Raw genomic sequence first — 13,909 nt, 5'->3', positions numbered from 1 at the left:
TTGTTGTGACATTTCACTCATCAATCTGTTGATGTATTCAATTTTACCCGAAGCGAAGAGAGGCTTATGAGATGAACCGACGTATCAAAGGTTTTCAGATCCAGATCCATGATCCATAATCCATGATCCATGATCCAGAGATCTGATACTTTAGGCTACTTATCCGTTAGCGGGCACAATTAACGTTCCTACTCTTGGATAATATTTTATCGGTTGAAGATAACTAGGCAGGAGATTACAAATAGCTACCTCTGTTTCAGTTGTGTTAATTGATTAAACAGGGTGTGACCGCAACAAGTGAGTACAGATGATTTATGAATTAGACATTACATACCGTTTTTGGTAAACTAATTTTGATTGTTTGATTTCTTCGCGTAGAATTTAAGATGCACAGTTTTTATTCGATGTACATTTTTAATAATTATTGATGTTAGTTCGATATACTTCAAGTAAAAATATTTCCCTGCTTCAAATCTGTTCCGACATTTCATTACGCAACCTTGTGTTGATAAAGTGACTACATTGATTTAATCTAAAGGTGATTAAAATTGTTCATAACATACGATGCAGGTATTGAATCGATATCACTGTGTTGCCAAATTCTCGATTGCAGGGAAATACATTTTTTCAGACATGGAGATACAGAACAAAATTGCGCTGGTTACCGGAGGCGCCAACGGCATAGGCTTCGCCTACGTCAGGGAACTATTGCGAAACGGGGCTGCGGTAAGTAGTGACGGTAAAAATACGACCAACGTAACAAATAATACGATTCAGCCAGCGAAGTCTATTAACGGTTAAACTTCCATTCGCGCAGCACGTGGCGATTCTCGATTTGGCGAATTCGAAGGGGGATGAATCGGCGAAAAAACTGAACGCTGAATTCGGATCCGACCGGGCAATTTTTATCGTCTGCGACGTGACGAAGCAACAGGAGTTCGAAGGTAAGGTTCGTTTCTCATAGATATTTAGATTAAAACGTCATTTCGACCGAACCATAACGTTTTTCAATCAAACTTGCAAAGATGCGTTCGCCAAGGTCGTCGAGGAGTTCGGTGGACTCGACATCGTGATCAACAACGCCGGAATAATGGACGACGCGCGGTGGGAACTCATGATCGAGATCAACATAGTAAGCGTGTACATAAAATATCGTCAATCAGCAATCAAACTCCTCTACTTTCGATCGAATTCTCACCTTACGATTCTTCCAGACAGCCGTGGTCCGTGGTACTTTGTTGGCCTTCCGGTACATGGGAAAAGACAAGGGTGGCAAAGGAGGAACCCTCGTCAACGTTTCCTCTGCTGCCGGTCTGGCGCCGGCAATGCCTTTCCCCATTTACGGTGGTACAAAACACGCCGTAATTGGTATCAGTCGCTCGTTCGGGGTAAGATTGCAACAAAGAAAATTACAGTGAGATCTTGCAACGCGCCAAACACATTGGATCTACACTGCAAACGCAAATTTAGCAAATTGAGAAAAGCGCACACTGGATACGGCTCCTCGTTAATCTCTCTCCCGATTCCAACAGCACCCGTATCACTACGACAAATCGGAAGTCCGAGTCCTGACGATGTGCCCGGGTGGCACGGAAACGCAACTGGTTACGAAAGCTGGCGGACGAATGTTGGATATGGTTGAACAACAAACTGTCTTTGACGTCCTCGGCAGCATCCCCATTCAACAGTTCGTATACACAGTAGAACCCTGCTAACGTCAGTCGTTCGGTCGACGTCCTCCCCTCTCTTTTTTTCCGCGCATGCGCGCGCCACCGTTTCGGTCACGTGAGCGGCGCAGCTTTGCATATTCTTTGAAGAGGAGGAGGAATCGCTCGCGGGTTTCATTCTGCGAAGAAAAAGCATGAGTAGGAGACAAACCGCTGATCCACGGACCGAACCGATATACAAAATTATTTCACTTACAATTATCCTGCCCAAAATTATTTATTCAGCACTTACTGTTTTAAAAGCTGATTTCAATTCTGTGAAAAATTATCCTACACGGACATAATTACGAATCGCGAGATTATGTATGTAATAAATCATATTCAGGCGCCTGCAATTTCGACAATTGTGTGCAAACAATGCTGGGCTGTAGGTTTGCATAGTTCCTAGCGTTGTGTGTATCTCGAGTTGTTGCGAATATGCACATAACCTCGGATTTATCATTGTCTTTTATGACAGCTTTTATGACTATTTTATATATATACATTTTTTTATTTTTTTGAGGTAACTGCGTCGGGTATTACTTATCATGGCATAAATTCTGTCCTACATAATTATCTGACGCGTGAATTTTGTGCAGAATAATTTTACTGTTGATCATTCTGTACAAAATAATTTTGGAAAGGATCGGCTTGCGTAATATACTAGCATCTAAGATTTGAAACAAAAATTGGACTCAATCTCTCTCGTGAAAATTTAGACAACCAATTGTTGCTACAAAAACTAGTCAGTAGGGATTCCGTCCCTTTTTTTTCTCTCTTTGCGCTTACAACAGAACTTCAGACACATTAATTGACTGAAAAATGGCTCGAGCTAAATTTCACGATCATTCTTGCTGACGACGATATTTCGTTCCTCAGACCAGAGAGCGTGGCAAAGGGCATGATGGAAATCATAAAGGTTGGCAAAAGCGGAAGTGTGTGGCTCGTTGACAACGGAGAACCGGCTTGCGAGGTCGACATTCCTGACTTACCGGTGACGAAGGCTTCGGCGTGAAGATGAAAGCTTATTGGTTTCAGTTGTACGCCTGTATTGATGCAGGGCGAATAAAACGATCAAGAATGACATCGAGCGGAAAAATTTCTTAACCCTGACCTACTTCATTGTTAAATCGTTTAAAATGTACGAAATCACGTACACCTGTGATGGACAAGCATTCTAATACGAAGATTAGGTTTAAGTACATCATATTTATAAATAGTTTATCAACCGTAGAAGGTTACATGAAACCATCTTTCGGATAGGTGTCGAAGTTGCCGGATTATTCAAGGCCAGGCTTATCTGGCTGTTATTGTCGGTAATTTTATGGAAGAATAGTGACTTGTCATCGCGAAATCTCTAACTCGATTACGCGGATGAGTTGGCAGAAATTTGGATACCAATACGAACACATATTTGAATTGAAAACGATGATATATTTCTAGTCAATCTTTCAAGCGTTGCGATACAGGTTGTTACATTACCGTCATAATTAGCTGGGTCAAAGGTAGCGAGTGAAAGATATCGACGAATCAGCTTTCGCGATTTTTTCTTGCGTGAGAAATAATCTCAATTAAGCGCATAATTGGCCTCTTTGACTCGATAATTTATCGAAAATTGCATGTAATGAATTTCCGTTAGGTCATCTCGGTGCTTAATTTATGTTTTTCAAAATTTTCAAGACAAAATTGCGGCGAATGCGTTCTCCGGTAATTGACATTGCACAATGTCGAAGGAGAAACACGCGAAGGAAATTAGATGGTTCGTGCTTTTCACCTCCGTGTCTCCTCGAATTACAGAGAGTAAAAATAATAATCGGTGTATGACGGGGCAGAAAATGCAAGTAAACAAATCGCGACATTCCGACCTTCGTTTCACCCGCGGGCCACTATCAATCATCTTCGAGCCTTGTTTCTTTTTCTCCAAACTTGAATCGGCCCTTTCACACACGCTCAAATTTATCTCCGGAAGGCCGATCGTGTTCCGTTCACCGGATGGCCTGCAGGTGGGGAAATTGCGAAGTGTTCAACGCACAGGATGGATTACTCAACGAGGAGGCGGTCCGATGGAAAATGTCCGTCGTTCCCCCCATATCATCTTGGTAGATAAGTTCCGAGACGAGTGACCAGCAATACAATAAACCGCTGAGATCCGCTCTCGCTACTTCGCTTTAACGATTACTGCGTAGTTATTCGCTTGGACTTGAACTGACCAGTGCAAATATCAGTGAGTACATAACACCGATTAACGTGAAATTCGATTGAGGAAATCGATGGACTAAGGCGTGATGAATGCGAGAATAATTCTGACAACAGCGGGATCGGTCTGCTTTCGATGTTTGAAAATTTGCCGTAGTTTTTTAATATAAATATTTTTGTAGAAATATACGAATCAGAGACCGAATTTTATCAATTTACTGGTAAATAATCGAAGAGAAATATAGTGATCGTTGAAAAGAGCGACATTCAATTCAATTTCGATTTTTGATTGTTAACGAACCTTTGTATTCATATTTTAGCCAGCTCCGTTCGATCTCACATCGTTGATCACGCACTGTGTAGCGTAAATATAAGTATTACACAACAGTGTTATCTGACGTTTATCAACGGCTGATAATTTCACGATTTTATAAACGATCCTGCGTTCTGCCTGCAAATGTTTCAGAAATGGCGATAGAAAATAAAATTGCTTTGGTAACCGGAGGGGCGAACGGAATTGGCCTGGAATACGTTAAAGCACTCCTGCGAAATGGGGCTGCGGTAAGTTTGAGAATATAGTGTAGTCATGAAAAAAGGTTGTTAGATCGAATCACTGGAAAGCGTCTGACGAAAAACCGGTTCTCTATCCGTAGCACGTCGCTATCCTTGATTTGGCGAACTCGAACGGTGACAAAGTGGTGAGCAAACTCAACGAGGAATTCGGAAAGGGCAAGGTGATCTTCATCGTCTGCGACGTGACGAAACCGGATGATCTGGAAGGTAATTGAGTTGAGAGTTAAAGAAAACAAAAAATGACCCGCATAATCCAACACTTTGGACCGTTTGATTGTTGAAGCTGGATTCGCCAAGACTGTCAAGGAATTCGGCGGACTCGACATCGTCATCAACAATGCCGGTATAATGGACGACTCGCGGTGGGAACTCATGATCGACATCAATCTGGTAAGCTGGATTAAAGGCGGGCAAAACTTTCGATTTGTCGAAGTTTTTACCAAAGAACGGAATTTTTATCGTTAATTTTCGCGTCGCAGAACGCCGTCGTACGCGGAGTACTGCTGGGCTTGAAGTACATGGGAAAAGATAACGGTGGAAAAGGAGGAACCATCGTCAACATCGCTTCGATAGCTGGTCTTGTACCAGTTAGTATTTTCCCGATCTACGCTGCTACCAAACACGCCATTATCGGCCTAAGTCGGTCATTCGGGGTAAGAATGGGAACAAAAAACATTCGAAATTGAAATGGGTTTGAGGCACGATGATAGTCTCCTGATGTAACGGGTGAATATATTCTGATTCAGCAACCGTATCATTACGAGAAAAGTGGTGTAAGATTTGTAACGGTATGTCCAAGCGCCACGAACACCCAACTGATAACCAAAAGCAGTGGACGGATCCTGAAGGGTGTCGTCGACGAAAAGGAACACTCAAGAATGCTTTCCCATTTTGGGGATCAATCGTCAGTATAATCGTTCTCTATCACTACTCGACTCGTCGACTTTGATAGCAACCGACCCCGGTAATCTGACCTTTGATTTAACTTTCCAGGCCGGAGTTTGTCGCCAATGAAGTGATGAAGATGATTCGAAACGAGAAGAACGGCAGCGCGTGGCTAGTTGCCAATGGGGAACCAGCGTATGAGGTGGATATCCCTAACACGCCTGTGAGGAAGGCTTAAGGTGTCTTCGTGGAACTCTTTGACTTAACGATATTATGTCATGCTTAAGTAACTACTTGAATAAAGAGATTTTTGTTTACCCACATGTAACGGCTGCGTAGCCTGAATTGTTGACACTTCGTGAGTGGACGCTTGGAAATTGAATAAATTAACATGCTTGAATAGCAAATAAGGGGAACGCAAAACTGACTGAAGTGTACGAAGAGTTTTGTGGATTATTTAAGTTGTAAAAAGCGTCGCCTTGAAGCTTACTAGAATCATTTAGCTTTGGGGTTAACTACTTTCAAGTATGAAAAAATCTGTTTCACTACCTCGTTTCGTCAAAATATTCATCATTATCATTTTCAAGGTGAAACTCGAAGCTTGTAAAAGCGACGATGCACGTGCACGTTTGGAGTTGTATAACCGTAGGTTAATCTTAAAGGTTTTGAATCGTTATTAGATACAGTAGTGTGATATAATTTGGGTCTTTACTACTCGCACAGCTAATTATATTGATCATATCTGCGCGATGATGTAAGAAAAAATTGTTGACAGCTAGGTTATAGATAAAGAAGTTAATGTCTTTCATATTGCGTATCAATAACCTCGTGGTTATCATACAATGCAGGGTCGAGGCCAAGAGTATAAAAGTCTCGTCTCTCCTAGCGAAACCATTAATTTAGTCGCAGAAAAATTAGGAAGCAGACCGAGTAAGTTACTTCAGTTGATAATGAACACTTGACGGTATTCAACCCGAGTTGTTCTCAGGTTGCCAAAGTTTTCGAGACTCTATCATGCGTTTATCGTCATACAGTGAAATCGGACATTGCCATCCACGACATATCCGAAAAATGATTGACGCTTTATTCTCATGTTCACGTAGAAATGTTCACGATTAAGAATAAAACCGTTCTGATCACTGGAGGGGCTAACGGACTTGGCTTTGCCTACGCTACGGAACTTTTGCGAAATGGAGCCGCGGTAAGTTTCGCGCACCTCACTAAAATTACATGGCTCAAGTAAGACAAGTGCGAGTTTATTTTTTTTCCCAACAGCGAGTGGCGGTTCTCGATTTGAAGAACTCGAACGGGGAAGAAGCGGAGAAGAAGCTTAACAGTACGTCCGGAAATGGAAAGGCGCTCTTCATCGTGTGCGACGTGACAAAACCCGAGGAGCTGGAAGGTAATTCAAAAGTCTTTTATCCGAACCTGTGGAAAAATTTACACTGACCGTAACGACATGCTTTTCTAATCGACATTCAAAGCTGCGTTTGCCAAGACCGTCAAGGAGTTCGGTGGACTCGACATCGTGATCAACAACGCTGGAATAATGGACGATTCACGTTGGGAGCTCATGATCAACATTAATTTGGTGAGATGTTATCTGCCATATCATGCCGTATGTGATCAAGCATGGATTAGATAATCATCAGAATTTAGCAGGCTCAATACAATCAAGCATGGACCAAGTAATTATCCGAGGTATAAAAGGGGTCCGCTAATCAATAAAAAACGTTGGATCCTACAGTTTTCACAAGCATATGAATTAGATCGTGCTGATCACCTTAGTGATACTTCAATTGTGGCCATATTCATTGGATGCATTTGAAAGCCATCGTCGAGAGTGGCACACATGCTTCACAATTCACGTGAACACTGAACACTAATTTTCAAACAATCGAGTGTACCAAGTATTGAACAATTTTTGTTTCGCAACTTGCTCAATGTCGGGTTTCAGTCATGGATAGGACAATGGATGAGAGAAGAAGGCATATATATTGTAAGGAAGTAGATATTAATTAGGGTGTTTTACAAAAGATATTTAACATACGTATTTTTATACTCATATGAAACTTTTCTTTTTCTTTTTTTTTTGACACACCCCAGCTGACTTTTCGTACGTTGTTCCCTAATATCGTTGACACGTTCCTATCACCTTTTCCTGATACAGACAGCCTTGACTCGCGGAACGTTGCTGGGGCTTAAATACATGGGAAAAGACAACAACGGCAAGGGAGGAGTAATCGTGAACGTATCTTCAGTTCTCGGCCTGATGCCAATCGAAATTTTCCCCATCTACAGCGGGACCAAACACGCGGTCGTCGGTCTGACGCGATCATTTGCGGTAAAGAGTGAAAGTTGAAAATGTTTTTGGTATCTCGTCTGGGTTTGATGCTCATTTTCCTGTCAATCCAGAAACCATATCACTACGATAGGACCGGTGTAAGAATGCTGACCGTCTGTCCGGGCGCTGCGGATACTCAACTGCTCACCCAATGCGATGGACGAACGTTGGACTGCATCAGCTTGGAAGCGATCCAACAAATTAAGGCGGCCTACCCAGTAATATCGTGCGTATTATTTCGTCCAATTTCTCATTATCACGATACCAGAGAGAGTGACATTTCTAGTTGAGATCGTTCCACAGCCCGTGACCGTTTCCAATTCCTACCCCTAACGAAAAGTACGGTTCTGAGTGTAAGATGAAAATAAGTTTTGTAGCGGAAATCAGATAAGTCTGTTATGTTTCACTCTGATTTTTAAGTAGTCGAAAACTGTTTTCCCGTTTGCCAGAAAGAATTATGTAAACTGAACAACAAGATTTAATGACGTGTAATAACCGGAAAATTCTCGATCGGCAAACTATGATCACGACAAATGGATACTTGCGCCATATTTCTTTCTGGTTTTAAGGATATTTAAACCGTTACCGTAACGATACCCATTTCATCGGTATATTCTAGTATAGATACTGGATAGGAAATGCTTGTCGGTTTTGAAACGTTGCTGTTTCCTCAGGACCGATGAAGCCGCGAAGGGTATGATTCACGTTATCCAAAAGGCGGAAAATGGCGGCGTGTGGATCATCGAATCCGGGAAACCGGCTTACGAAGCTGCGGTTTCCGATTATCCCACCGCGAAGATCCCGACTGAAGGATAAATCGATCGAATCGAGCTGAAGAGCACGTGCCAATTCACCCGGTGAAAATGAATAGATTCAAATCAGACGGTGCCGTAATCTTCGAAGTAAATTTTAATCGAACCCAAACGAAAATCGTCTAATAGTTTGATAGTCAAATACCTACATCAAATTTTCTCGCTTCAAACGACTAATTTCTTGTTACTGAGTATCGCCTTAATCTTTCTAACAATTGAATACGAAATATTTACACGTAATATGAATTGAATTCTCATTATTCTTCCTTCTCGTTATACCCGATTGGTAAGTACTTCACAAATCATTTTACTTACGAATGTTTGAAATGAAAATAAGTACGTATATTGTGTGTATAATACATTTTAAATTCTAAACTGAACTAAGTACGTGTCCACATATTTTAAAATAGCAGTGACCTGATACGTAGACGAACTATGATTATAACAAATTGATTCTCTGCTGAAAATACGTTCTATTATACTGTGGGAGAAGATAATCCGCGCGCGTCGCAAGAATGAAAAATATGCAATAAATTTCGAGTTCAAGCGATTAGAACGATGAGAAAACTTTGTTTCACGTTTTCGTTTTTCAAACTTTGCAAAGTTTTTACAACAAACTCTAGGAACACGTGTTGGATCAATAGTTTTTTGTAATAAGGCTGATAGTAATGAACTCACTGGGTGAGCCGTATAATTTAGTAGTTTCAAGATCGTTAATTATAGAGTTTAGTTATTTTTTATCTTTGTTTGTTCACGATGTAACGTAGCAACGTGTGCGAATAATAATGTTAAATATCGTTACAGTACAACGCGTATCATCGGACAATGCAGCGCGAACGCGTGAGTCGTAACATTATACGTATACCGTTTTATATATTTTATCAGGATAAACTAAGAACATATTTTCCGTTGCGCGTCTAGGCGATAAGATATTTCATAATTTTCTTTCGCGACATTCTTGAAAAATATCCGTCTATCTGTTATAATATGACTGACGGCCCCGCCATTATATCAGATACGCGAAACGTACGGTTGTCTATATTATACGTTGTCACGTGACACGTGGAATTCGAAAGAATAATACATACCGCAAGTATACATCCATGCCCAGATTAGACAAAATTCTAACATGTGTAATAAATTATACATGCATATATATTTTGAACTATGGTTTCTTCTTTTTACTTATATTTTCCTTGTCTCAAATTCATGTTCTCAATGCAGATCTTTTTGGATTCGAATTCAATTTCACCTGGAGCGAAGAGTGGCAAAGAAACTACATGTCACGGGCTTGATATCTTAGACCAAGAAATGACCTTGGAGGTTCCAGCAGAATCCATGATTCGGATACTTTAGGCTACTTGTCCGTTAGCGGACACAATTAACGTTCCTACTCTTGGATAATATTTTATCGGTTGAAGATAACTAGGCAGGAGATTACAAATAGCTACCTCTGTTTCAGTTGTGTTAATTGATTAAACAGGGTGTGACCGCAACAAGTGAGTACAGATTATTTATGAGTTACACATTTTATTACCTCTCTGGTAAACTGATTTTGAATCTTTGATTTTTTCGCGCAGAATACAAGACACTCAGTTTTTATCCAATCTGCATTTTTAATAATTATTGATGTCAATTCAATATACCTCAAGTCAAAATATTTGACTGGTTCAAATCCGTTTCGATGACATCAACTTAATCTAGATTCGATTGAAATTGTTCATGACATATAAAGCAGGTATTGAATCGATATTACTGAGTTGCCAAATTCGAACGACATTGCAAGAAAATTTCTTTTTTTCAGACATGGAGATACAGAACAAAATTGCATTGGTAACCGGAGGGGCCAACGGCATAGGCTTCGCCCACGTCAGGGAACTATTGCGAAACGGAGCTGCGGTAAGTAGTGACGGTAAAAATACGACCAACGTAACAAATAATACGATTCAGCCAACGAAGTCTATTAACGGTTAAACTTCCATTCGCGCAGCACGTGGCGATTCTCGATTTGGCGAATTCGAAGGGGGATGAATCGGCGAAAAAACTGAACGCTGAATTCGGATCCGACCGGGCAATTTTTATCGTCTGCGACGTGACGAAGCAACAGGAGTTCGAAGGTAAGGTTCGTTTCTCATAGATATTTAGATTAAAACGTCATTTCGACCGAACCATAACGTTTTTCAATCAAACTTGCAAAGATGCGTTCGCCAAGGTCGTCAAGGAGTTCGGTGGACTCGACATCGTGATCAACAACGCCGGAATAATGGACGACGCGCGGTGGGAGCTCATGATCGAGATCAACATAGTAAGCGTGTACATAAAATATCGTCAATTGGCAATCAAACTCCTCTGCTTTCGATCGGATTCTCACCTTACGATTCTTCCAGACAGCCGTGGTGCGTGGTACTTTGTTGGCCTTCCGGTACATGGGAAAAGACAAGGGTGGCAAAGGAGGAACCCTCGTCAACGTTGCCTCCGTGGCCGGTCTGGTTCCGGGAAAGCCCTTCCCCATATACCACGGCACAAAACACGCCGTAATTGGTATCAGTCGCTCGTTCGGGGTAAGATTGCAACAAAGAAAATTGCAGTGAGATCTTGCAACGCGCCAAACACATTGGATCTACACTGCAAACGCAAATTTAGCAAATTAAGAAAAGCGCACACTGGATACGGCTTCTCGTTAATCTCTCTTCCGATTCCAACAGCACCCGTATCACTACGACAAATCGGGAGTTCGAGTCCTGACGTTGTGCCCGGGAGGCACGGAAACGCAACTGGTTACGAAAGCTGGCGGACGAATGTTGGATATGGTTGAACAACAAGAGCTCTTTGATCTCCTCGACAGCATCCCCATTCAACGGTTCGTATACACAGTAGAACCCTGCTAACGTCAGTCGCTCGGTCAACGTCCACCCCCCCTCTCTTTTTTTCCGCGCATGCGCGCGCCGCCGTTTCGGTCACGTGAGCGGCGCAGCTTTGCATATTCTTTGAAGAGGAGGGGGAAACGCTCGCGGGTTTCATTCTGCGAAGAAAAAGCACGAGTAGGAGACAAACCGCTGATCCACGGATAGAACCGATATACAAAATTATATCACTCGCAATTACCATGTACAAAATTATTTCACACGTACCACAAGCGCGCCCATTTGTAGAAAACTATTCGAAACCAAAATTGGACCCGATCGCTTTTGTGGAAATTTGGACGACCAATTGCTGCAACAAAAACTAATCAGTGGAAATTCTTTCTCGTATTTTATATTTCCTCAATTCTTTTGCTTCTAACAGAATCTCCGACTCGAGCTAAATTTCGCGATCATTTTTACTGACGACAATGTCTCGTTCCTCAGACCAGAAAGTGTGGCGACGGGCATGATTGAAATCATAAAGGCTGGCGAAAGTGGAAGTGTGTGGATGGTCGACAACGGAGAACCGGCTTGGGAGGTCGACATTCCCGAATATCCGGTGAAGAAGGCTTCGACGTGAGGGTGAAAGCTTATCGACTTCGGTTGTACGCCGGCATTGATGCAGGGCGAAAGAAACGATCGAAAATGACACCGAGCGGAAAAGTTTTTAACCCCGACCTACTTCATTGTTAAATCGTTTACGATGTAATAAATCACATGTACCTCAAATGGAATAGCATATTCTAATACGAAGTTTAGATTCGAGTATACGACCTCGAATAGCGAATAAGATATTTCAGAATTTTTGTTTCTTTTACTTTGGAGATGGTATCGACAGCATCGAGCAAAGAGTCGATAATGACTTCAGCAATCTTATTGAATGACAAATAGCGACGATTTTGAAGAAAGAACGTCAAAGCCAATAACCAAATATAAATAATTTTCGATTGAATCAAACATTTTTTCCCGATTAATCGACTGACTCGATTATTTTTCCCTCATAATCAGTTTTTGTTTTTTACTCCAATGAACGACGCAATGCAATATCAATTCATGTGATTAGCGTATCGATTACTAACATTGTCTTACTAACTAAGTAACTATCCGATGCGATAAATGAAGGATAAATGAATATTTTTACCTGAAATTGAAAAATATTTTGGATGAAACTATAAATTATCAATAATATTTACCGCTATCAAGACAACGTATTGAAATTTACGAAATGTTTGTTTCATATGCGCCGTTTCAACGAAATGAGAAGTAATCGGTTAATCGATTAACTTTTACCGATTCAATCGATTGATAGATTACTTCCGTTATTCTTCCTTACAGTTATACCCAATTGATAAGTACTTCGGTTATGTATCGATGCGTGAAATTGTTTTCAAACTGTTTTTTTTTTCTAACATTCACAATTTCGAAGGATATACTTCACCTGCACGATGAAACTTGATGCAAATACGACACGTGAGAAAAGAAACAACGGAATAACAGGTAACATCGTGTAAGAAAAATGCAATTATACTCATACTTAGACATGAAAATCCTCCAGTTGAAACGTAATGGAATTGCAGGGAGTTATTTATATAGGTACAATATTAGGTATTTACACGTACGAGTCTGAGTGATAAATATAAAAAATCATTTACTTACGAATGTTTGAAATAAAAATAAGTACATATATTGTATGTATAATACATTTTAAATTCTAAACTAAACTAAGCACGTGTCCACATATTTGAAAATAGCAGTGATCTGATACGTAGACAAACTATGATTATAACAAATTGATTCTCTGCTGAAAATACGTTCTATTATACTGTGGGAGAAGATAATCCGCGCGCGTCGCAAGAATGAAAAATATGCAATAAATTTCGAGTTCAAGCGATTAGAACGATGAGAAAACTTTGTTTCACGTTTTCGTTTTTCAAACTTTGCAAAGTTTTTACAACAAACTCTAGGAACACGTGTTGGATCAATAGTTTTTTGTAATAAGGCTGATAGTAATGAACTCACCGGGTGAGCCGTATAATTTAGTAGTTTCAAGATCGTTAATTATAGAGTTTAGTTATTTTTTATCTTTGTTTGTTCACGATGTAACGTAGCAACGTGTGTGAATAATAATGTTAAATATCGTTACAGTACAACGCGTATCATCGGACGATGCAACGCAAGCGCGTGAGTCGTAACATTGTACGTATACCGTTCTATATATTTTATCAGGATAAACTAAGAACATATTTTTCGTTGCGCGTCTAGGTGATAAGATATTTCATAATTTTCTTTCGCGACATTCTTGAAAAATATCCATCTATCTGTTATAATATGACTGACGGCCCCGCCATTATATCAGATACGCGAAACGTACGGTTGTCTATATTATACGTTGTCACGTGACGCGTGGAATTCGAAATAATAATACATACCGCAGGTATACATCCATGCCCAGATTAGACAAAATTCTAACATGTGTGATAAATTATACAT

General features: G+C 40.6%; 3 protein-coding genes across 3 annotated transcripts; all 3 read left to right on the top strand.

The window, feature by feature from the left end:
• Positions 1 to 166: 166 nt before the first annotated feature.
• On the top strand, positions 167 to 2,792 carry LOC124186974 (15-hydroxyprostaglandin dehydrogenase [NAD(+)]-like). Its single transcript, XM_046579170.1, has 7 exons — positions 167 to 297; positions 614 to 726; positions 818 to 944; positions 1,026 to 1,132; positions 1,215 to 1,388; positions 1,533 to 1,687; positions 2,586 to 2,792. Exons 2-7 carry the CDS (start codon positions 634 to 636, stop codon positions 2,719 to 2,721), a joined length of 792 nt encoding a protein of 263 aa, XP_046435126.1. The 5' UTR covers positions 167 to 297; positions 614 to 633; the 3' UTR covers positions 2,722 to 2,792.
• A 981-nt stretch (positions 2,793 to 3,773) lies between these two features.
• Positions 3,774 to 5,688, top strand: LOC124186976 (15-hydroxyprostaglandin dehydrogenase [NAD(+)]-like). The gene is made up of 7 exons (XM_046579173.1): positions 3,774 to 3,930; positions 4,369 to 4,463; positions 4,556 to 4,682; positions 4,759 to 4,865; positions 4,955 to 5,128; positions 5,222 to 5,379; positions 5,469 to 5,688. The coding sequence occupies exons 2-7, from the start codon at positions 4,371 to 4,373 to the stop codon at positions 5,596 to 5,598; spliced, it is 789 nt and encodes a 262-aa protein (XP_046435129.1). The 5' UTR covers positions 3,774 to 3,930; positions 4,369 to 4,370; the 3' UTR covers positions 5,599 to 5,688.
• A 558-nt stretch (positions 5,689 to 6,246) lies between these two features.
• LOC124187085 (peroxisomal hydratase-dehydrogenase-epimerase-like) lies at positions 6,247 to 13,720 on the top strand. Its single transcript, XM_046579338.1, has 14 exons — positions 6,247 to 6,290; positions 6,464 to 6,561; positions 6,636 to 6,762; positions 6,845 to 6,951; positions 7,531 to 7,704; positions 7,776 to 7,930; positions 8,379 to 8,517; positions 9,988 to 10,015; positions 10,321 to 10,415; positions 10,507 to 10,633; positions 10,715 to 10,821; positions 10,904 to 11,077; positions 11,222 to 11,376; positions 11,864 to 13,720. Exons 2-14 carry the CDS (start codon positions 6,466 to 6,468, stop codon positions 11,997 to 11,999), a joined length of 1,620 nt encoding a protein of 539 aa, XP_046435294.1. The 5' UTR covers positions 6,247 to 6,290; positions 6,464 to 6,465; the 3' UTR covers positions 12,000 to 13,720.
• Positions 13,721 to 13,909: the final 189 nt, after the last annotated feature.

Source organism: Neodiprion fabricii, chromosome 7 (assembly GCF_021155785.1).
Source record: "Neodiprion fabricii isolate iyNeoFabr1 chromosome 7, iyNeoFabr1.1, whole genome shotgun sequence".
In the NCBI taxonomy this organism is placed as follows: Eukaryota; Metazoa; Arthropoda; class Insecta; order Hymenoptera; family Diprionidae; genus Neodiprion; species Neodiprion fabricii.
This window is presented reverse-complemented; position numbering and strand designations above follow the sequence as displayed.